We start from the raw sequence: 23,951 nt of genomic DNA, 5'->3' as shown, positions 1-23,951 counted from the left end.
TTCTTATGACCTATTGCAGAGGCAGAAGGAGGCCTTAGTTTAGGGCAATGCTTCATTTTATTTTTGTAAAAGAACCAAAAATAATTTTACTGTCTAAAATGTCTAGAAGCTTCTATTTCCAGATTTAAAAAAAAATATTTAAAAGATTAATTTTGTTGTGATTTTTGCACTTTGTATTTTAAATGCCAAAACCCTCCTCTGAGGAGCATTCTGTGAAAACAGGTTTATGTAAATGGGAAGTCTCTAGCAATGACATTCTTTACAAGATCCATAAAGAGTATATACATTCAAATTTCATGCCCTAAATGCCACCCAGACTATCCTACTAGCAATTATCAGACATAAAGTGACCATGATGAGGTTTTTCTTTTCTATGTCTGCTTGTTTCTCAGAGCAAGTACCTTTCAAAAGTACAAGAGTGCATGAAAGTACACCCAAAAATAAAGATTATAGAAAGGGTGATATTAACTAGTACATATAGTGCAGAATGCAGAATGCTGCGAAGGGCCCTCTGTCTCCATGTATCAGATCCATGAGTCTGCTGCAGTGCTTGCAGTTCTACCAGCAGTAGAGATTTACCTTGGGTTAACTTACCTCTACAAGCTCATGCCAAATTTCACAATGTTTGTCAACTAGACATTATTTATCTCCATATTAACAAGTTGCTAATTGACAAACACTTTTCTAGACACACAGAGAACATACAGAGTAGGAGACAAAAGCAAACGGAAGCATAGTGGTAGAAGTCAAAGGTTAGGTTCACAGATAGTAAAAGGCAAGAATAGTGGATAATAAAAGTCAAGTCTCAAGAAGACACAAACGTGTATTAGAGTTGCCTATATGCCAAATGTGTTTTCATTAATGTCACCTTCACCTTCACAACAACCCTATGGGGTCACCATTATTTATATTTTCCATTTTTGGCAGAGGACAAAGCTTACTGAGATTAACACAGCTGATCAGGTCAGAGTTCAAGGCTTCAAGTCAAGGAGGTTTCTTCTTTTCTTCTATTCTTTACCACCTTCAGTTTAGACAAGTAACTCGGTCAGTACAGGGTTGAAAGAAATTTTATAAGTACTTCAGCTAACAGCAAACGAAATAGGTGAAATGCTGATATTCTTAGAAGATTCCTGGAAAACATTAAGTGTTTCAGGAACTTTGTTTTCAATATTGGAAGATAAGGAAAGTCCCCTCTAATTCACTCCAGCTGATTGATATCAAAAGGCATCATGGAGGTTTCAATAATTTCCATCTATGAATAGGAGTGGTTTAACTTCTTACAGATGGACTAAAATCTATAAACAAATAACCCCTTTTGAAGCTTTTTTACTTGCTACCATACAACAGAAAAACATATTCTTAATGATTGACATAAATGAAAGGGATTTGTGATAGGAAAAAAAAATCTCAAAGAATAAACCACTCAGAGGGTACTTTGTTTGGCATTGCAATGGTTGACATGAATTTAAGGCATAGATCCACCTTCCACTTTCATGATAAGGAATAAGTCCAGCAATATTTCCTATGTATAACCAGGTGGAAAGAAGAAAAGCATGTAAGTCAATGTTTTCTAAGAAGGTAGAAAAACCAGAACATGTATGTATTCAGAGAGCAATATCTATCCTTATTCACATATGTGTGTGTGTATACATATAGATAGATGTGTTTGCATTCATACATATGTATATATAGTATATATCCCCAAATATATATATACATATATTTTTCTTATTATACAGCAATAATATATTAATTTACAGCAGTAGCTATAGATATGGATATATCATATTGGAAAACAAACTCAGACACAAAGTTAATATTATAGAGTTGAGACTCAAATCCCATATATATATATGTGTGTGTATGTGTGTACAAAAGAGAGATTTAAATTTAATTCAAGGCACATAGATTTGATCTATGTTGTTGTAGAGTCTGGTCATCTGATATCTATAGAATTGGTTCATATATTGAAAACTCAGGAACAATTTGTAGAGGTTCTGAGCAAGATTTTCTATTTCCTATGATAAACTTTAATTTTGTTCTTAAGTCTATCAAATGCTTGATGAGAATCCAGTCCATCATCTAAGAAATCTCCATTACTTAGTGTCAACTGGTTAAAGAACTTAACATCAGCTAAATGTCTCCATGCCAATATCTAAGATTTGTGTTTAGTTGAGTAACAAAGTTGCATAGCTTAGCCAAACTGAAACGTAACGCTACCTACCATAAGAAATCTAAAGGAAGTCTCAAGAACTCAGATTTCAGTAACTCTTCATGGAAGTCATCAAAAGCTGGCCTACAATTTAGTTGAATTGCAACAAAGAGAAATGTTCAGAAAATTTAGTAGAAGAATATACCTAAATTGAGAAAAAATTTAACTTGTGCCAATTCCCAACTATATACTTGACACATAAGTCTTTGTCTTATTTAAACAGTAGCTGTAAATATATCATATTGGATCCCGTATTAATAATATATAACTATATATAGCTCATAGAGATGTAAAAACTAACCCAGACACAAAATTAATATGATAAAAATGAGATTCAAACTCAAATGTGTTTGTAAAAAGAGACTAATCCCTAGATATTGGTTATTATTTGGATAATTTATTTGCCTTTTGTGTCTTTATGTTTGTTGTTTTTGTTTATTTGGTTGATTAGTTGGTTTTTCAATAAATAAGCATTCAGGTTTTACAAAGTATTTGTACAAAGCAAGCACCAAGGACATGAAGTGAAATCTATGTAAAAGTTGATGTAAAGGAAAGATTTCTTAACAAACAGTATTGGACATTTCATCTAACACTTGTCTTAAATGACTCTTGTTATCATGAATTCAGCCTCTCTGTCTAAAGCATAAGCTGTTTGCTTTTACTTTTTAATTCAAACCAAGATCATTTCCTATAATCTTCATTTTAGGAAAACATCTTAATATTATTGCTACTTCACTAAAAAGGCACAAATAAATATATGATTCTAACCATCCTTTGTTACTACCCATTATCTTTCTCTGAAAAATTTCTTCACTAACAGATGAATGGTAATACTTGATTCATTAAGTCAATTTCCCTCTCAGGCTTTTGGCATTAAAGAAGAGTTTTCCTGAAAGACCTTTTCTAATGTAGGGAAATGCTTACTTATATTGCTCTCATATGGACTTGCATTGCTTTGAGTATTAAGGAGCATCATATTGTCTCTTATGCATTTTTAAAGTGTAATGATAATGATTTATCATTTTGTTACATTTTATTATATTTCAACTTTTTGAGTGCTTTCAAGTGCACTACTTCAAAGACATCATTTTACTTAAAAAAGAAGTGAGGTGGAGCTATCAATGCAGAATGAAATGAAAGCTGAGGCTTTGATGCTCCCATACAATAGTCTTGTCATAGACCACTTCTATAGAGGGACAGAGTTGGCTTACAGAGAGATAATCTTCTTTTGTCAGAGACACCAGAGAGCTGGAGGCAGAGATAAGTATGGCAAGTTACCGATTTTCTTACAATAGGAAGCCAAAATCAGAAATTCTAAATATGGAATTTAAACATAATCAGGAACTAAAGAAGGTGGTTAGATGCAGAAGGTTCATGCATTGTTTAGTTCAATCAAGTTTCTCTGAACACTTTTCCTCTCCTGGTATGTTTCACCCAAAGTTATCTCAGAGAGACACTGGCTGACTTCTGACACTGTATTTGTGGCCCTGAACAAGACATTTAACCTTTGACTCTTTTCATATATATACAGAAAAAGATAGATATAGATCAATAGATATATTAATAGATGATAGAAAATAAATGCTTATACATGTAAATATACATGTTATATATAGCTTCTTATAGAATTTTTCAGGGTAACTATGCATATTTCAAATACTGCAAAATATTAACTGGTCAAACAAGGAGAAGCAGTAATGTCAAATTTGGTTTTACAAAAATATGCATGAAATAATTTTGTTTAAAACAATAGTAGAATTGATATTTCAATTGATGAATATCAAACACTGTTAAAAATTTTATATCAAAAATCTACTGAATGATTAAAAAAAGAAGTCATTCATGAAATGAATACAAAGTGAGTGGAGATTTAAAAACAGAACATAGCCTATTTATTTTAAATATTACATTTTATTTGGACTGTACATATCATTAAGGGTAATTCTCTTCTCCCTCCCCCACTCCTTCCTCTGCCTTCTCTCCCTCCTCCTCTTCCTCCTTCTCTTCCTCCTGTTTCTTTTTCCTTTTTAGCTTTGATCTCGTAGCCATTGGTGGTATCTCTGTAGTCTTAATCTTTGACCGATCACCTTTCCTGTCTGAAAAGAGAACACTCTGGTTGCCCTGGAATCAGTTTATTGTGGTGGAGAAAGTGATCATGCAGAGAATTGTAGCAGACGCACCATCCTGTGATATTTCCAACTTCATCAGCCCAAATCCTATTGTACTTCCTTCACCACTCACATCATTTGGAGGATCCTGTCCAGAAAGGGGAACAATTGTACCCGAGCTTCAGGTGGGTATATTGGGCTTTGTGTGTGTGTGTGACAGTGTATTATGTTATGGTTAATTCTTTTTCTATCATTTCTGTTGCCCCTATAATATGGATTCCTTTGTTTTTCAAAAGAAGCATTTCTAATGAAGTCTTTCTTGCACATTATTGACTAAGAAGGATATAAGGGCACTATCTGTGGCCATGAAATAGCAAGGTAAAATAGCTCTCGAGAAAAATGTTCACTTTTGATCAAATTAAAATAGTGCCCTAAAAATCATGGTGAGCTGGCTTAATGGCGATAATACTATGGTCAATGAGCTTGGACTGTTTCTGTTCTGAAATTGAACCTGCTTAAAATCTATTTTCCTTCTATTGTATAGGTTGTATTTGCTGTCATTCTTAGAAGTCATGAAAGTTCTTCTTGTATAGTGTATTTAGTAAGGTAGTTTTCTTTTTTATCTTTTTTTATTATTAGGTATTTATTTCATTTACATTTCCAATGCTATCCCAAAAGTCCCCCACACCCTCCCACACCCACTCCCACCTCTTGGCCCTGGCATTCCCCTGTACTGAGGCATATAAGGTCTATACAACCAATGGGCCTCCCTTTCCACTGATGGCTGACCAGGCCATCTTCTGATACATATGCAGCTAGAGACAGGAGCTCTGGGGGAATACTGGAAAGGGAGTACTTTACACAATGTTGTTTTTTAGTATTTGAGTTTTATAGTTAAGATCTTAATAGTTTAGTATTCTTGAGAATTATTCTTTACTAAACATTCATTATTAAAAGACTCTGACAGCCATAGTACCACTCATAGACAACATTAAAGAAATATTTTAATGATATTTAGAAGTAGATGTCACATAAATGGCTTATGGATCTAAAACTCAGCAAGCATAGACCTCAAAGAGTTTAATGAGCATTCCACAATGGAATTGACTTTACTGCTATCACAACAGGCTCAAAGCTCTCAGTAGGAAAGCTCTCACTGAGGAACAAGTCACACCAAAATAACCCTCTCTGGAAAAAGCCACCCATATTGTCAGCTGTGTTGGTTATTCCAACACTTTTCCTTAGGAAATAAGAAGAAAAGCTGGAAAATAATGAATATATATATATATATATATAATTGTGCATTAATTCTTCCACAGATGTCATTAGAAAGTATAAGTCTTTGTTTTGATTAACATAAAAGTCTTCAAACTTAGAAATATTTCCTTTCTAAGGTAACAATAGAGACTGCCATATCCGGGGATCCATCCCATAATCAGCTTCCAAACACTGACACCATTGCATACACCAGCAAGATTTTGCTCAAAGGACCCAGATATAGCTGTCTCTTGTGAGACTATGCCGGGGCCTAGCAAGCACAGAAGTGGATGCTCACAGTCAGCTATTGGATGGATCACAGGGCCCTTAATGGAGGAGCTGGAGGAAGTACCCAGGGAGCTGGGGGGATCTGCAGCCCTATAGGTGGAACAACAATATGAACTACCCAGTACCCACCCCCCCCCCCCCGCCCCCGGAGCTCGTGTCTCTAGCTGCATATGAATCAGAAGATGGCTTAGTCGGCCATCANTGGAAAGAGAGGCCCATTGNTCGTGNAAACTTTATATGCCTCAGTACAGGGGACCAACAGGGCCAAGAAGTGGGAGTGGGGGGGGGTTGGGGGGGAGCATGTGGGGGACTTTTGGGATAGCATTGGAAATGCAAGTGAAATAAATACCCATTTAAAAAAAAGGGGGAAAATGTATTATCACTGACTATAGTTAGGATCTGAAAAAGTAGCCAGTGGACAACTTTAATATAAAACATATAGAGTAGAGGAGAAAATACTGAACAAAAAATATAGATGAAGGGCTAGAGTGACTCAGCAATTAAGTACACTTGCTATTTTTCCTGAAGATCCAAGTTTGATTCCCAGCACCCATATTTTGTAGCTTACAACTGCATATCACTCCAGTGCCATATAATCAGATACCCTCCTCTTGCCTCCATGGGCATCTACACTCATGTGCACATACTCTTACACAGACATGCACAGACACCTATCATTAAATATACAGCACATCTTTTTTGAAAGAGTATACAAAAGAGATTAGGTCCTTGGAAGTGGCAAAAATACCTCAAATCTGGAAAAGTATGTGATGCTTGGCATTTAAATCTCAGGTCTTTGGACCACTTTGCATGAAAGTATGAAGAAGCTGAAAGAGAAAAGAGAAGCGTAGTAATAAAACAGGAAATGAAAATATTTACACACTCCATGTCATGTTAAATATCCTGAATAAAATGGCCTCTTTGGCTATTTTATTTTGAAAAATAAAAATAATGGAATACAAGATCAGTTTTAGTTACCAGTTTTTGACATTTAGCTCCATCTGTAGTAATAAACAAATAAGTAATACCAATTAATTAACAAAGCCAAATGGCATTTTAACTCAGAAACCAATGTTTACTACACGATTTACAGAGGAATTAGTGGGAATTATTTTCATTTTGGTCATTGGAGCCGAATTGGAGAAAGTTATACCCGCCATTTGTACATGCAGTCATAAAGAAAAATGTGAGAAAATTGTGATTAAAAATTTGACCTCCCGATCATTTCAAGCTCCAAAGTAAACAAACGCTGACTTCAGTAAAGATTAAATCCAAAATCTTTGTCATTAAATATCACTTTCTGCTTTCTGCTTGTAAATATCAATACCTGCTTCTGCAGTCCTACCTCTTAGAAACCCAGCCTAAATAAGCAATGGAATTGAGATGTGCGACATAATGCCAAGCAAGGGCCTGTGTATGTATTTATAAGGAAGAAGATACCTTAATAGAGCCTAGAGCACTACATTGCTTGACATTCGGGAGTGTTTCCTTTCCCAACTCTTGCTAAGCAATTTTTAGAACACTGATGAAAGAATAAAATTGTTCTTTACAGTCATTCCTGGCAGCAGAAGTTGAGAGCAATCTGTAGTGTTGGCTGTATTTCTCGTTCTCATTCAAATTTTAATGGAAAATTCAAAACTTTTGGTCTCTCAGATTCATAAAAATCTGGGAACACATGGCTTGACATCAGTAGATCCCAGTATTCACTTTCTTTTGCTCTGTTTCTCAGGCAACAAAGCATGTGTTAGCTTACTCTACCTGTGACCGCTGGAGGACTAATTTTTGTTGTTTGTTTGTTTGTGTGTGTGTTTCAATTTTAGGTTGTACAGGAGGAAATCCCCATTCCATCCAGCTTTGTGAGGCTGAGTTACCTGAGCAGTAGAACACCTGGGTATAAAACTTTGCTACGGATCCTTTTGACACATTCAACAATTCCTGTGGGCATGATTAAAGTACACCTCACAGTTTCTGTGGAAGGGCGACTCACACAGAAGTGGTTTCCTGCTGCAATTAATCTGGTCTATACATTTGCTTGGAACAAGACTGACATCTATGGACAGAAGGTTTGGGGCCTGGCAGAAGCTTTGGGTATGTTGAAGTATTTCTATTTATTTCTATTTAAATAGCAGTATTATGCTTACAAAACAAAAAATATTAGATGTGTATCAATTTGAATTTGTAATATTTATTAATCTTTCTTCCAGTTAAAGAATATAAGGTTTTCTTTTTCTTAAAGTAAACACATACTTTGGACCTGATTAGATTTCTACTTTGATATATTTTTGTTTAAATATATTTTAGTCTCATGACAGTAGAATACCAGTGGAATCACACAGTATCTAACTAGTAACTGCCTCCATACTTGACAATTGCTTTCTAACTGCGGTGCTGTGTTCTGAAGGACTTTTTATTTTTAATTTGACATTTAAACTGTCATTTTAACTTAAAAACTACCAAATTCTAACTTATAGGTATTTCTACTTGTTATCGCTTATGTCTAAGATGGTTAGACTCCATTCACTTACTACTTTAGTGTGTTAAATAAAATGACATCATCCAGGTTTCCTACTCCTTTTGATTTTCTATAATCTTGAGACAGAGTATTGCCATATTGTCCAGAAGCCTAAGGACAGATTAGAAGCTGAATCTCTGTGGAGGAGCTGTTTACACATCCTTCCTTAGAAGTGTTTACCATGCTATGTCTCCACAGAACTAAGCAACATTTCTTAGACTATAGTGTATCAAATTCCTCTCCTATTCCAGAGGAAAATGAAAACCCTGCTGTCTTTTCTCTGCCTAGTTAAGATGCACATACTCGACTCATGACATAATCTATGCTGGACTTTATTAAAACACAAGGAGCATGGGCAGATTTAGATGCCCTCAGTCCATTCCTCAACAAGATTTCGCTGCTTTCCCCAGTAGGAGCTGGATTGTACTTATTAGTGAGCTTACCTTAAACTTTAGTACTAACTACTTTCCCTTTCTCTCGGGTCTTCATCTCCCAGTCTGCTGGTTTAATTTCTCTTGTATTCAGATTCCTGAAGAAAGAGTATCATATTAGCCAGTCAATATGTAGTATAGAAAAAACTCTAACTCAGAACTGGACCACAAGGCCAATTTACACACTCAGTCTCTCTTGAGTATAGCAGTTACACTAAAGGTATAGAGACTCCTTCTCTAGGTTCAGATTACCTTCCTGGTGGGTAGCCATCTGTCTCTAAGCTCTCTTTGATCTCTGTGTCAACATTTTCTCCCTTACTCCTATGAGAAGGGTTTCCAGTGCTGCCCAGTGCTGCCAGTCTGATAGTTAGCTTTCTTCATACTTTCATTCAAATTCTTTGCAGTACCCATTTCCTGAATCTTTCTGTGACCCTAACTGATATATACACAAAGGCCTATAATCTTTGACCCCAGATTCTAGCCTATAGCTCTTGATTTCCTGGGCAGAATAAAGTAAAATTTTTTACACTTCTCTATAGCTCTTTTGTTTGTTTGTTTGTTTGGTTGGTTGGTTGGTTGGTTGGTTTGGTTTTTGTTTTGTTTTTGTGTTTGTGTTTGTTTTTGCTTTTCTTGTTTTTCAAGACAGGGTTTCTCTGTGTAGCCCTGGCTGGCCTGGAACTCACTCTGTAGCCCTGGCTGGCCTCAAACTCAGAAATCTGCCTGCCTCTGCCTCCCAAGTGCTGGGATTAAAGGTGTGCACCACCACCGCCCGGTTCTCTATAGTTCTTTATCTTCAAAATGTTTAGGTACCTCCTTAAACCTCTGCTGGATTTAAAGATTAGTTTAGTTGTTGGTGTTACGATTGGTTATTTTCTTAAACTGTAACATGTACAAAATTATCAACATAAAGAGCTGACTACTATAATTTCTATTATTTCTTCACAAGATTTATGTGCATAAAGCTGGACCTGATTTTAAAAATAACAGCTTTGTTGGGACATAATTTACATACCATAAAACCTTGCCTACAGGGAGTGCTCAGATAGTTCAGTCAATAGAGCATAAGACTCAATCTCAGGGTCATGGATTCTAGCCCAAATTTGAGTGGATACATATAATTTCCTGCCCCTAGAGGCTTTGCCAGTGTAGCTACTATGTCACATGCACATTATTGGGTGGCAAAGAAGAGAGAGGCTATGTCTATACTCTGTTCTTCTCTATGAACTTCTGAATGATTAGCAGCCTAACATTCCCTAAAAACCTGAGAATACCACCAGTCTAGCACCAAGCAGGCCCAGATGGGTTCTCAGGAAGGAGAGCAAGTAAGAGACTAGAAGAGCCCTGCCTGGATTATAAGGAGGTAGAGAGTAGAACTGACCCTGGTTGTGGGAGAGCTGACCCTGCCTCTTGTTTGTTGTAAGGTGGCATCAGCAAGGCGGGGGATCCTTTCCCTCCCTTTTACCTCACCACTGGCAGTGAGTGGGAGAACTGGCCCCAATAGGGTCATGAGAGCAGGAGAGCTGTCCCTGCTCCTCATCTGCTACAGCACTTGGGAGAGCAGGCCCTGCACCTCACCTGCCCAGCACAATAGAGCTGACCCTGAACCAAAAGAGTGTATGTGAGCTGGCTTCAAGAGTGTAAGCATGGGAGAGCCATCCCTGCACCTTGCCTGGGCAGCACAGTAGTGCTGACCCTGAATATGAGGCTTCCAGGTGAACTGGCCCCGAGGGCGTAAATGTGGGAAACCGAGATCTGCCTCTCATCTGAAGGGAAGTGGAGCAGTGAGAAAGATACCCTGTTCCCCTCCCTCATTCCTCCGCATCTATGGCAGGTGAGAGAGCTGGTCCCAGGTTCCTGAGAGTGGGAAAACTATACCTGACCAGCTGCAACACTTTGGAGAGTGGGCCCTGTACCTTGCCTGAGCAGCAGGGTAGAGCTGGCCCTGGTTGCAGGCATTGCTGGTGAGCCTGCCCCAGGGTGTGAGAGCTAAAGAGCTGCTAGGCTGACCAGCTCAGAGACATCGCAGGTCCAGTTCCAGGGCTTTGGATCGGCCTACCCCAAATCTATTCCACCGATGAACTGCTGGAGTACAGGAAGGATCCAGTCCTACAGATACACAAACATACAGAATCCAAGAGAAATTCCAGCCCAGTGAGGTTCCAGTATAAATAGTATAGCAGAAACCAGAGCAACAAGTCATTGCAAGGAACATTGGCAAGCAAAGAAGTGTGGACAAAAGAATATACTGTGGGACACACTGTGATACAATACAGTTTTCACAATTAGATTTTGTTGTAGTTGTTGAGGGGGAGGTTGCAAGGTTAGGGGCCAGGTACAAGGGGAGAGAGAGATGAGTGAGATTGGGGTACATGATAGGAAATTCACCAAAAAACAATAAAAAGTTTTTTTTCAAAAAAACCTTACAATTATAGTAAGCTATTAGCACAATTCAAAATAGTATGCAACCATCCCCAATATCTAACTCCAGATCACTTTTGTCATTAGCGCACAAAGGCACTTCACACATAGTAGCAGTTACTCTTCGCACCTCTCTCTTCTGCTCCTGGAATCCATTAATCTCCTTTCTATCTTCCTAGATTTCCTTAATTTGTATATTTCAAAGCAGTGGCACCATATAGTAAGTGGCCTTTTGAGCTCGGCTTCTTTCACTTGGCGTAACATTGCAATTGTTCAATACATAAAGCTATACTTCCACTTTGTGACTGAAAAATATTCTAATACACACACACACACACACACACACACACACACACACACACACACACATATATAAAATAAGTTTGTCCCTTTATCAACTCAAAGACATTAGCACTGTTTTTACTTTCTGTCTGTTTGAGTGGTATTCCTATAAATATTTGTACATGTCTTTATTTGAATACTTGATTTCAATTATTTTGCATATATACCTATATTTATGGACAGTATGGTAATACCATGTTTAAATTATTTAGAAACCCCAAACTATTTTTTCAGTGACTGTACAGCTTGTTTGTATGTGTATGTGTGTGTGCTGGTATACATGTGCACAAATGCATATGGAGGCCAGAGGTTAATGTGAAGTGTCTTTTTTAATCATTCCCTGCCTACCTTTTTTTTGAGATAATATCTGTCATAACAACATAGGACTCAGTGATCTAGCTACTCTGGCTGACTAGGAAGCCCCAGGGAAATAGCATGTGGTGGTTTGTATGTGCTTGGCCTAGGGAGTGGTGCTATCCTGTTGGAGTAGGTGTGTCACTGTGGGCGTGGGCTGAAGACCCTCACCCTAGCTAGCTACCTGGAAGTCAGACTTCCACTAGCAGCCTTCAGATGAAGATGTAGAACTTTCAGCTCTGCCTGCACCATGCCTGCCTGAATGCTGCCCTGCTCCCACCTTGATGATGATGATGGAATGAACCACTGAACCTGTAAGCCAGCCCCAATTAAATGTTGTCCTTTATAAGACATGCCTTGGTCATGGTGTCTGTTCACAGCAGTAAAACTCTAACTAATACACAGCACCAGGCTTTTTATGTAGGGTTAGAGGATTGAACTCAGGTCCTCAAGTGTACATAGTAAGCATTTCACTGCAGAAGTATTGCTCTAGCATCTGTATCATTTTATCTACTTCATTTTATACATGAATTGCATTTCTTCTTCATACATATATCAATAACTGAATATCTAAACTCTTCCTCTGTGTTCTAGTTAATAATCCTCAATGATGGAACCACTGATATATTTATCTATAATTATGGAATCATATAAACCAAATATATAAGCAAAAATTAATGTGCAGACTCTGATATTGACTTCTTTTAAATGTTCACCCATGTGTGCCATTATGACTGTAAAATAACTAATTAAAATGCCATATGGAAGGCTTTAAAAAGAGGAAAAGGAAAGGAGAAATGGTTTCAATATAATCTCAAAAATTTTTAAAGAAAAAGAATGTTAAAAACAGTTGTTTTTTTGTTTTGGGTTTTTTTGTTGTTGTTGTTGTTTTTGGTAAGGCTAGTGATAATAATTAAAGCAAAACATCATGAAAACCCTTAGAAATATCCGAAGTGTAAAGTAAAACAAAGATTCTTTATACATTTAAGAGTAAATTTTAGAGTAGGGGAAAAAATTGGCAATGTTCCCAAATAAAAGGTCAAAATAATTGCACAAATAGTACCTATGCTGAAATATAGATTATTTCCCTTGTAGGGAATGCTCCAGTTAGCCATGATTTAAGGGACTGGTGGCTAAAGAGACATTATTTACTACTTATATTTTATCTCTGTCTCCCTATTTTAGCTTGAAAAAGGAAACAGGTGATTGTTTATTTTTAGTGTTCACCACATTTTAACACATTTTAAAAGTATTTGGTTTAGGAAAAGGTTAGTAAATAGGTAAAGAAAACCATGTTTCTTTATTGAAGGAAAACCTTAATTTGTGTTATATTTATAGATATAATCTATAACACATGTTTATATATATATATATATATATATATATATATATATATAACTTAAATAGATTCATGACTTATACTAGCCAGATATTCATGTTTTCTTTTCCTTACAATAAATTTAATGTTTTAATTAAAATATAATTAGATTACTTTTCCTTCTCTCTTTTCTCCATCTAGTCTCTCCCAGCTACCTTCTCTCAAACCCCTCCCCTGCCCCCAACTCTCATGTTCATGGCCTCATTTTCTTTAATCATTTCTGTGTAATCAAACAATAAATACACATGCATATATGTATATATACATATGTACAAATAAATACAATTTTTCTCATTTGCATGTATATGGTGTCAGGACTGACCACTCTGCATTGGACAACCAATAAGGAGGTACATACCTGGGATAGATTAATTCTCTTCCCATCATGGAGAATAGCATAATTTTCTAATAATGGTAAAAAGCATTTGAAGAAGTGGCATAATGAAGTTATAAAGAAAGATGGTGAACCCCTGAAAAAGAACAAAGAAATTTTCAAGCAACAAATGTATGGAGACATAGGTATTAAACATGTAATCACTGGGGTGAAATGTTCACAACTATAATATGCTCTGAACAAACATTTACTTATGAACATGGCAAAATTTTATAATTAGTATACCAATATGTGTAAAAATAGTTTTTAATCAGGTAGTAACAGCAATGTTATATAAGGCGTTGCTTAGATTGCTTTTAAATTTAGAAATCTTAATATAGATATTTGACAAAACATAAAATAACTAACTTACTATAAAATATTCACCTGTTACATCTGCGAATGTTATGTTGCATGCCAAAAGAGAATTAAGATTAAAAACAAACTTCAATTTGATGATTAGATTTAAATATATGATTAAAGATTGTCCTACTTTGTCTAGGCCTACATTAACAGAAAGGCCTTGAAAATGAAAGAGGGAGTCAGATGGAGAGATCAGAGTTACAGGAAAATATAACTGTGTGACAATGACACAGAGAGACAGATATGTAGTACTGGTCTTGAAGAGGCAGTATGAGAACCATAAAGCAAGAAATATGAGTGGTCACTAGAAGCTGAGGATGACAAATATGGGATCTACCCTTAAAGTCAGTGGATGTTAGCTTAGTTCTGCTAACACCTTGGATTTTGTTCATTGAAACCCATTTGAGACTCATGACTACTTCAACTTTAAAAGGACAAATTTATTTTCTTTGAATCCTTTCAGCGTGTGACAGTTTTTGCAGTAGCAATAGGAAACTGAAGTAAGCCTTAGCCATTGTTCATAATGTTCTACTTATAGCAAGGAGATTGATTAAGACTATGGCCAAGAAGGACTTAACTCTTGTTCCTTCTCATACCAATTAACTGTCAATCTCTGGCCCAGCTATTTCAAAATGATGGACTAAGAGGAGTCCAAATTTAAATAAGCTGAATTTGAAGTGGTGGAGAATATCTAAGTTGAAATGTCACATAGTTTGAAATGTGGAAATCTTGCTTCACACGTAGCTCAGCTTTGGGGAATAGGTATTGTATCTAAGGACCAGAATGTCACAAAAGAAGAATAAAGTGTTGAAAGACAACCAAAATGGAAAGGGGAGTGTTTAACATCCTAGGCTATCCCATCATTTACTGCAAGGAAGCAGACCTTGGCAAGTGGGATAATATGAGTGAAAAAATTACCAATAGGGGTTATATGAACTCCTTACTAAAAAACAAAACAAAACAAAAGTATTGGTGAAAACTAATAAGATTGATTAATCCAAGCACACTATTGATCAAGTGGAAGGAGAGTAAAACTCACCCTAATCTTCACTACAAAAGCAGCAATCACTAGTTCATCCAGCTTAAAGATGTTTTGGTCTGATTCATAGACAAGACTGCCTTGCTGAAAACTGCCCATGATCATTTGAAAGGGTTTGGCCATAGTGCTTCATTCCCTGGTTCTAAAGCAAGTATACTGTCTAGAAATCATTGTATTTTAATTTCATTTCTTTCCCAACTCTATGGCTTAAACAACAATATAAAAATCACTACTGTTAGGTTCATAGTGCTGTTAAAATTCTAGAGATGGCATATTAAATTTGACAAACTAGCTTGTTCAGGGCCTCTGATCTGCATCTATTATGTGAATTTTGTCAAAATAATTCCCTATGTCCGCCTGTGTCTGCATATATTATCAATGTATAATAATGCATTCTGCCTGGTCTTCATTTTAATTAAATTAAATTGCTGCAGTTTAGAGTCCTGGAAGTTCAGAAAATCAGCCATCCGCCTTTAGTAGTCCTGCCATAAACAATCCTATTTTTCTTCAAGGTTATTGGCAACAATGATTGCATAATTATTTAGTACAGTAGTTTGGCAAGAAAGAGTGGTGTTTCTGTGAGAACTAGACTTCCTGAAGGTTCACAATGCATAGGAGTCTGTCTAAATTGTGTTAGAGAGAAACAGGGGAACATTAATAGTAATAGGTACTAAGCTATAGCTGCTTTGTGCACACAAAACACTCCTGAGAATGATGCTTTAGTGTTCATAAATTTTCCTTCAGTAAAACCTAAACTAGCTGGGCATCCATGAGAACAGGACACACTGAATATTTTAATAATAAATAAGGAGTGCTTTACAATTTGCAAGGTACTTTCATATACATTATTTCATTTTAATCCATATAGCATTCCTGCTTGGTAGGCATAGCACAATTAATAAGATCTCCAATATCCAGAGGAAGAGTCTGAGGTTCAGAAAGAGCCTAAAAGCCTGTGCTGAGCAGGAATTCCAACTCAAATGGACGCTGCATGTCTTTTTCTGCTGTCATTCTTGACCCACCTTAACAAGCACCCAATTTCTATGCCCCAGTGACTTCCTGTCAGGAAAGCTAGCAGAGATAATAATCTTTCATTTCTTTCCACTCATGAATTCATAATTGTTAACTGAGAACAGAACCGTGTTAGACCATCAACTTTATAGGCACAGTGCCTAGGGTGTAAGTTTTTTAAGGAACAATTACATGCTTGCAACCTCAAAGCAAAGCATGAAAAGAAAAATAGAAAAATCACTACTAATAAATGTTACGTGAGTGACTGCAAAACCAAGCATTATGTTTCTCAGAATGCTTCTCAGGTGCTAGTCAGGTTTTCACACTTAAATATAAGATGTTTAGTGCAGAGTATAAATCCTGTGCACTCTAATATGAGATAGAGTCTTTCTAAAGTAAGAACTGAGTATTATTGTCCTTTTCAGTCTGAACAAACTCATGGGTAGATTGTAAACCTCATTTCATGAGTCAAGCAGCATTTTTGGAATAATAGAATACAATTTAATGGATTGTACTAGAACAAAAGTTATCAGAATAAAATAGAAAGTATCAAAATATGATGCTAGAAGAGAATAAATAGTGCATAGGGACATTTTATTTCACTGTGTGTATGTTACTTTATATATGGTGACTCACAATCAACAAACTCTTTATTGTGGCATTCAGAAATGAAAGTTGGAGAGCCATTTGTAAGACAGGGTCTAGAGACAAAAATTTCATGATTTATCAAAGAATACAACAAACAAATCAGTCAAGTCAGCGTTTGTAACTATTATTGCCTTCCACTCCCTTCTATAAACTCATGTCAAGATACTACAGACCTTCAAGATGTGGTGAGAAAATAATTTATCCTTCGAAACTAGATGCCTTTGGCAGTAAAAGGATATTTATTTTCTTTACAATATTACATCCCTTTTAATAAAGCATGGTTTTAAAAGCCCATTTCCAAGATGAGTCTCCCTCTTCAAAAAAAGGCCTACCCAAACAAAACTGTCTAAACAATGTGAAAGGATAACAATCTTTAGTTTTACCTTTTATTAGGTGAGGTTGGGAATGACTGGTCACTCTTCATTTTTGATGCACTGGAGAGAAAGTGACTCCGGCCAAACCGAGCTCCTTTAAATTTTATAAAAGTGCCAAGTATCAAAGTATTCAGCGCATGCTATTCTTTTACCTAAAATGTTTTTTTCCTATGGCACACAATTCATAAGAGGTCAACTTATAATTTCATGTCGGTACAGTGGCATCAAAACAATGTGCATTCAGTAAGAGCCATACTTTGAATTGTGATCTTCTGGCTAGTGATATATAGTCCCACATTCTCTGGTGTTGCTTTTAATCACTCAATTAAAAGAGTAAATAACTGATACTATACAATGTTGCTAAACTCTGATGTACAGAAGGTTAAGTGTGTTAACTGCCTTTTTTACTCCAAATATTTTCAACGTGCAAACACAAGACCATTGTTAGCCAAGGGAATTCTCTAGAGTAGTCCCTCCGCTCTCATCTGGGCTTTCACTTTTCTTGGTTTCAGTTACCCAGTGAACTGAAGTCTGAAAATATTAAATGAAAATTTCTAGAAATAAATACTCCATGCAGTTTTAGACTGCATGCCATTCTGAGCAGCATAATGATATCTCTCCCCATTTCATCTTGCCGAGACAAGAATAATTTCAGGCTAGTGCGATGGCTCAGCTAGTAACCTGCTTTACATGCAAGCCTGGTGACCTTCCCTGAGTTCCATCCTTAGATGGATCAAGGCACAGGTAAATGGAGAGAGCTGACACCACAAAGTTGTCCTCTGACCTCCAATGTCTTCAGTATGGCACATACATACACACAAACTCTATGCATACCTAACCATAATTTTGAAAAACAAGAAAAGAATCATCTTCGTGTCCAGCATATCCATACTATAGATACTAATGGGCTATTAGTGTCACATAGAAGAGTCTGTTATCAAATCAACTGCCATGCTATTGGAGCATTTGTGTTCAATTAATGCCTAATTTACTTAATGACTCCAAAGCACAAGAACAGTGGTGTGAAACAGACACCACAGCATGAAACATGGAAGGATGGATTAACTCTGATTATGTGTGTGACAATGCTGCAGGGCACAGAGATAAAAATACCAGCATAAAGGTTTGCAACTGTCCACAGATTCAGGCTATCCACAGATGCTGTAAGAGGTCTTAGAACATGTTCCCCAAAAGTGAGAGAGTAGTAGTATAATTACTAGGTAAATATCCTCTCTTTGTCTCCTCCATCCAACATAAATTCCCTCATTAGAATCATTCCTAATGGTTCACTCCTAATAATACAGATTTTCTTGTTGTAACACTTACCAAAGCATATGTAAGTTTGTGTGTGCTATTTATTTTTCTTTCATATTTTTTCTTTCACTAGAATATATAAGCTGTGCCAGGAGGAATTCTGTTTTATTCTGTTTTATTCATTCCCATATCCCCAGTGTCCCATACAGTGCCTGTCAACAGGAGGTACTCAATAAATATTGCACATTTGTTGAATGATTGAACAAACAAATGAATAAAGTGAGAAGTGACCCCTTAGTCTTGCCTATGTAGCGGAGTGATGTGGCTCCACAGTAAAAGGCAGACACAGGCACACAAAAGAACTCCCAAATATGTATATGATCCCAGAACATCTCTCTGGTCTTTATGCAATTAGACTTGTACAAGGCATCTGGGAAACAATGTTACAACACTGGGTTTCAGTATACAAGACCTATTATGAAACAGTTGAATAGCTCTTAGATGCCTTTTATACTTCTTCTATCCTTCCAATTGCATATGTCCTAACATTATCATCTTGCATAACCCATTTTGTGAATGGATACGGTGTATATCCTAAAATATTAATACCGTCCAAGTCAAATCCACTGAGTGGCTAAAAGAATAATGTATCATTATCAGGTTGAATTTAATTTAGGACCACAGTGATGGCTCAACATTGGGGAATCTATTGTTTTAACTCACTATCTTAGAAGATTAAAGTAGGCTCCACCTAGCAGCTGACACAGAGAGTTACAAACACCCACAGCCAAACAGTGGATGGAGCTTGGGGACTCTTATGGAAGAATAGACAGAAGGATTACTGGAAGAATAGGAACTCCACAGGAAGACCAACAGAGTCATCTAACCTGGACCCTTGGGGCTCTCAGAGCCTGAACCACCAACCAAAGAACATACACGGGCTGGACCTAGGCCTCCCCACACATATGTAGCAGATGTGCAGCTTGGTCTTCATGTTGGTCCAGAACAACTGGAAAGGGAGCTATCCTGAAAACTTTTGCCTGTATGTGGAATATGTTCTTCTACTTGGACTGCTTTGTCTGACGTCAGTAGGAGAGGAAGCACCTAGGCTCACGAGACTTGATATGCCAGGGTAGAAAAATACCCAGGGGGCCCCACCCTCTCAGAGGAGAAGAGGAGGGGGATGGGTTAAGGATTGTGGGAGGGGGTGACTGGGAGGAAGGCAGTGAAGTGGAGGTAAAGCGAATAAGTAAAAGAATTAAATTTAATTTAAAACAAAAGAAAACACTATGACTAATTTTGCAAATCCTGAAAAAGCACTCAATATAAACTCATTACCTGATAGAGACAGTCTTAATAAATTAGAAATTATATATAAACAAAGCATTTTAGGCTAAGAGTGTGTCAAATCAAGTGCTATAATAAATTACTAGAGAATAGGAAAAAATACAACTCTGAGAGCACGTACTTACTTATAGTAGATAACACTTTAGCAACATAGTTTTAGTCAGTTGTTATGGCCTTTCTTTGGTTCTGTGGGTATTCTGTGTCATTTTCTGATTTTGCTTTATCATAGCTTTAATGAAACATTTATTGTTCAATTAAATGACTTCTCTTGAAGAAAACTGCTTTCAGTTTCTTAGTTATTTTTAAATGTTTTCAAATTATTTCTAGATGTATTTTGAGTTCATGAAGGTAACATATAATTTTTTTCCAGTGACTACCAGACTACTTTTAATTATATATTACTTTCATAAATGCAAGCATTATGAATTCTGAAGCCTCTGCCTGAAGCTAGTGAAAACCATCTGCTTAATCTTGTCCTATTTCACATATCACCTTCGTTGCACTGTATCTTTACCTTGGCTGCTTACTGTCAATCCCTTATTTTTGCCACTATAGATGAATGGTACAGTCCTTACACTGGATGGCAGTGATAGTATGGCCCCTTAGTCTTCTTTTATTTATTTTCACTTATTTGTATTTCATGTGCATTGGTGTTTTGCCTGCCTGTATGTGTGTGCAAGGGTGTCAGATCCACTGGTACTGGAATTACAAACCATTGTGATCTACTATGTGGGTGCTGAGAATAGAACCTTGGTCCTCTAGAAGAAAAGCCAGTACTCTTAACCACTGAGCCATGTCCCCAGTCCCTGCTTTTGGCCTTCTTATAGTCCACATGTGATACAAAAAAAAAAGTGATGATGCCCATATAGACTGAACATTAAGAAGGTTTTGGTTTTCGTACATTTTTAATGCCTCAGAGAGAACAAGCTAGTCTTTCTTATTCAATCTTCTTTATAAGCCAGTGTAACATTTTCAAGAAGACTAACAATGAAGTCAGACATGTGCCCCTGTGACTAAAAGACATAGCCCTCTGCAATAATGTGTATCATGACAACCAGTGACCCGTGCTTAGCAAATATTTGCTTATTGTCTCTGCATGAATGTGAGGCAAAGAATACAGAAAGACAGAACTCTAGGTGGAATTAAGGGTGTCACAAAGGAGAGCATTACATGGCTCAAAGAAAGTATTCTTCCATATTGATTTTTTCAACTGCCTTTTTAGTATCTTCACACCAACATGAGGCCCTGTGCCAACCCCTGTGTCTAAACCATTTCTACAGTCCTTCTGAAATACTGTAGAATTATTGTTTTCTTTCTTATTATACTAGCTTTGCTAGTCTCACTTCAGAGTGCCAGAGGCTGTATCTGTGACTTATACAGCACTGTGTTAATGATCAAATACTGTAGGGAACAGGCCAGAAACTGGTCATGGTCCACTCTGTTTACTTAGCATGGCAACTGTCATGGTCTTGAGCAGAATGTTGTGTCAAAGCTTAGCATTTTTAGCACTAGATCTGATATAAATCCCCTTTCCCTATATTTAATTATACAAAAGACTGGGGCTTTAGTGCACAGCAGTATGCTTCCATGAGAAGCTGAAGATTGGGCTGCTGCTGCATATTTGTATTTATTGCTTTTTGAGAGCAGTTCAGCATCATAGAGTGAAACTTTTCCTTCTCAGAAGCCAATTCTAAGTTCCAGGATTATGCTAAAGTAGGCTGCTGTCAGAAAGAAACCTTGCCTTGTTACTATGAGCAAGGAGTTGCACACAAAAATACACCAACACACAGCCATTCTCATTAAAGTCAGTTGGAATTTTGGATAAGTCTTAAGTATAAATTATAACTTTATTAGCTCATAGAGCTTTCTCGGGAGAAAGTAAATCTAATAAAAATTAGAAGGAACTTATTAAGTGGCTGCCTTGTTGCTATTTGCTGTGACTGGGGAGGGAAAAAAAAGTAATATAATTGTGGGGTTTGCAGCCAATGCACTTTTTTGTTGTGGACTAGAGAGCAATTCAGAGACCAGATAGGAGGAGGTAAAAAGAGTCTGCATGTCTCATTACCATTGCATTGAGAACTGTTTAATTGATGCTTTATGTAAGTGTTTCCTGCTGCCGAGTTAGGATGGTCTTTAACTGTTACTGAGAGGAGAAAAGCAGGCTCCACACCATCATCAGAGGTCACCAAGGTACACTGCTTATTTGCAAAACTGCACAATCACCTTCCGGAGAAGGGATTCTAGGGGAGCTTACCAGACTTACATTGTACAGAAGGCAGATCCCATAATTGCCAGGCATACTGTGGGGAACGAGATGATGGCTTTAAAGAAACTTGCAATTATTGTTGTTGTGATTATTTATTAATCAAGACTTTTAAACATTGACAAGAGAAGCAGAAACCATGTCACTGTATTCAACATTCTCTAACCACCTGATTTTTCCAACATGGGATGCATTGTAATATTTGGCTTGTTACTTTGATCCTAAAGTTGAACTTTCCAAGTACTATGCAAAAGGAGTGAAAATTTGAATCATACAGCATTAATGCTAAATGGGGAATGAAAAGAATTATTTAATACATGTCTCTTTATTCCAGAAATAGTACTTGTATATTACGATAACTAACCATCTAAATTGGTACATTTGTGTATATTTGCAGTTTTCTAGAAAGACTATACATAATATTCTTCACAAGACTCACAAGTAAAAATTTCATAACCCATAAAATCATAAGGACCATTTTAATGTCCCTCTCCCAACTTGTATACCAATGAAGAGCCCAACTCCCAGAGATGAAGAAGAACTTGTCTGGGACCCCAAAACTACTTAACAGCAGATCTGAAAGTCAATGGTTTTCTATACTTGATCTTAGCCAAAAGACAGAGAAGCGATGATGGTTTTCTTTACTTAGTCTAAAATCAGCTGTTTGTGGTTGTTTTAACCAGTTGAAGAATTATAATGAAGTCAGTACCAGGAAGCTTGTAGACAGCATTAACAACACAAGTGTAACCAGAGATAACCTTTGAGATTCCTTTTAGCTGAGAGATTTTACACCGATCTTCATAAAAAAACAGAATTATACAAATACCCCTGGAGGGCTGGAGAGATGGCTCAGCGGGTAAGAGCACTGACTGCTCTTCCCAAGGTCCTGAGTTCAAATCCCAGCAACCACATGGTGGCTCACAACCGCCCGTAATGAGATCTGACGCCCTCTTCTGGTGTGTCTGAAGACAGCTACAGTGACTTATGTATAATAACAAATACCCCTGGAACGATTCCCATTGAGACATTATCTTCATTTTATGATTAGTAATTGCCCCTGCCCACTGATTACTCTTGAGAATGTTGCTTGGTTGGGACTAAAATAAAAAAAAAATACTTTACAGAAATGTGGAGGTGGCTCAGTAGATAAAGTGCCTGTTGTTCATTCACGGAGACCTGACTTCAATCCCCAGAATCCATGTAAAAAACCACATGTGGTGGCATGCATTTGTAATCCCAGAACAGAGGGGGCATAAAGAAAGAGGATCCTGGGTTTTCTAGTCAGCCAGTTTAGCTGAACTGATGAGCTCAAGTTCACTGAAAAACCACTCCCACCAAAACTAAGGGTGGGGCTGGCCAAATGGTGTAGTTGGTAATGCTGGTTGTAGCCATGCTTGATGGCCTGAGTTAGATAGATGGAAACCAAGTGGTGGAAAGAGAAAGATGACTCTTTCATATCCTCTAAAGTCCACATGCATAGTTGGAACAGGCACATGTGGATACAATCAAAGAAACCAACAAGAAAATAATTAAACCAACAAATAAATAAAAGAACATTTTTAAATTTGAAAATAATATGGTAGACAGCTACTTACAAATGCACACTTATGTCAATCTCTGGGCTCTACACATATGCAAACATATACAAATGTGTATTCACAACATACACACAAAAAATTATTTCCCATGAGTCTTAAACAACTGATGGCTGATAGAAGTGCAGTAACATCAGAATTGCTTATATAATTTGTGACGTCTAGTGAAACAAAAATAAAAATGCGTATTCCCTTCCCTAACACAATATAAAGAGTTTCAGAACCAATAGAAGAAAACTTAGTGTCAACTGTAGGGTCTTTCAAATCATAAGCCACCCCCAGTGAAAAGTATTGTGATTTCCTACTCCTAAACTTTATTGGATTGAGAGACCAAAAGAAATGTAACTTGCAGCCGGGCTGTGGTGGTGCATGCCTTTAATCCCA

At 36.9% G+C, this 23,951-nt stretch overlaps 1 protein-coding gene and 1 non-coding gene across 6 annotated transcripts in view; both read left to right on the top strand.

Annotated features, from left to right (window-relative positions):
* The window catches only part of Tenm1 (teneurin transmembrane protein 1), an 811,210-nt gene that overhangs the window by 663,605 nt on the left and 123,654 nt on the right, over nt 1-23,951 (top strand). For all 5 annotated transcript variants that reach the window (XM_021153953.2, XM_029473265.1, XM_029473263.1 and 2 more), the window contains 2 exons: nt 4,244-4,505; nt 7,686-7,953. In XM_021153953.2, coding sequence (XP_021009612.1) covers nt 4,244-4,505; nt 7,686-7,953 — 530 coding nt within the window. The remainder of the gene's footprint in view (nt 1-4,243; nt 4,506-7,685; nt 7,954-23,951) is intronic.
* Nucleotides 9,930-10,059, top strand: LOC115030189. The gene has a single exon (XR_003835810.1). It is a non-coding gene; the product is annotated as a small nucleolar RNA SNORA17 (small nucleolar RNA).

This window comes from Mus caroli, chromosome X (genome assembly GCF_900094665.2).
Source record: "Mus caroli chromosome X, CAROLI_EIJ_v1.1, whole genome shotgun sequence".
NCBI classification, from domain to species: domain Eukaryota; kingdom Metazoa; phylum Chordata; class Mammalia; order Rodentia; family Muridae; genus Mus; species Mus caroli.
The sequence above is the reverse complement of the archived record's forward strand: the minus strand, read 5'-3'. Positions and strand labels throughout refer to the sequence as shown.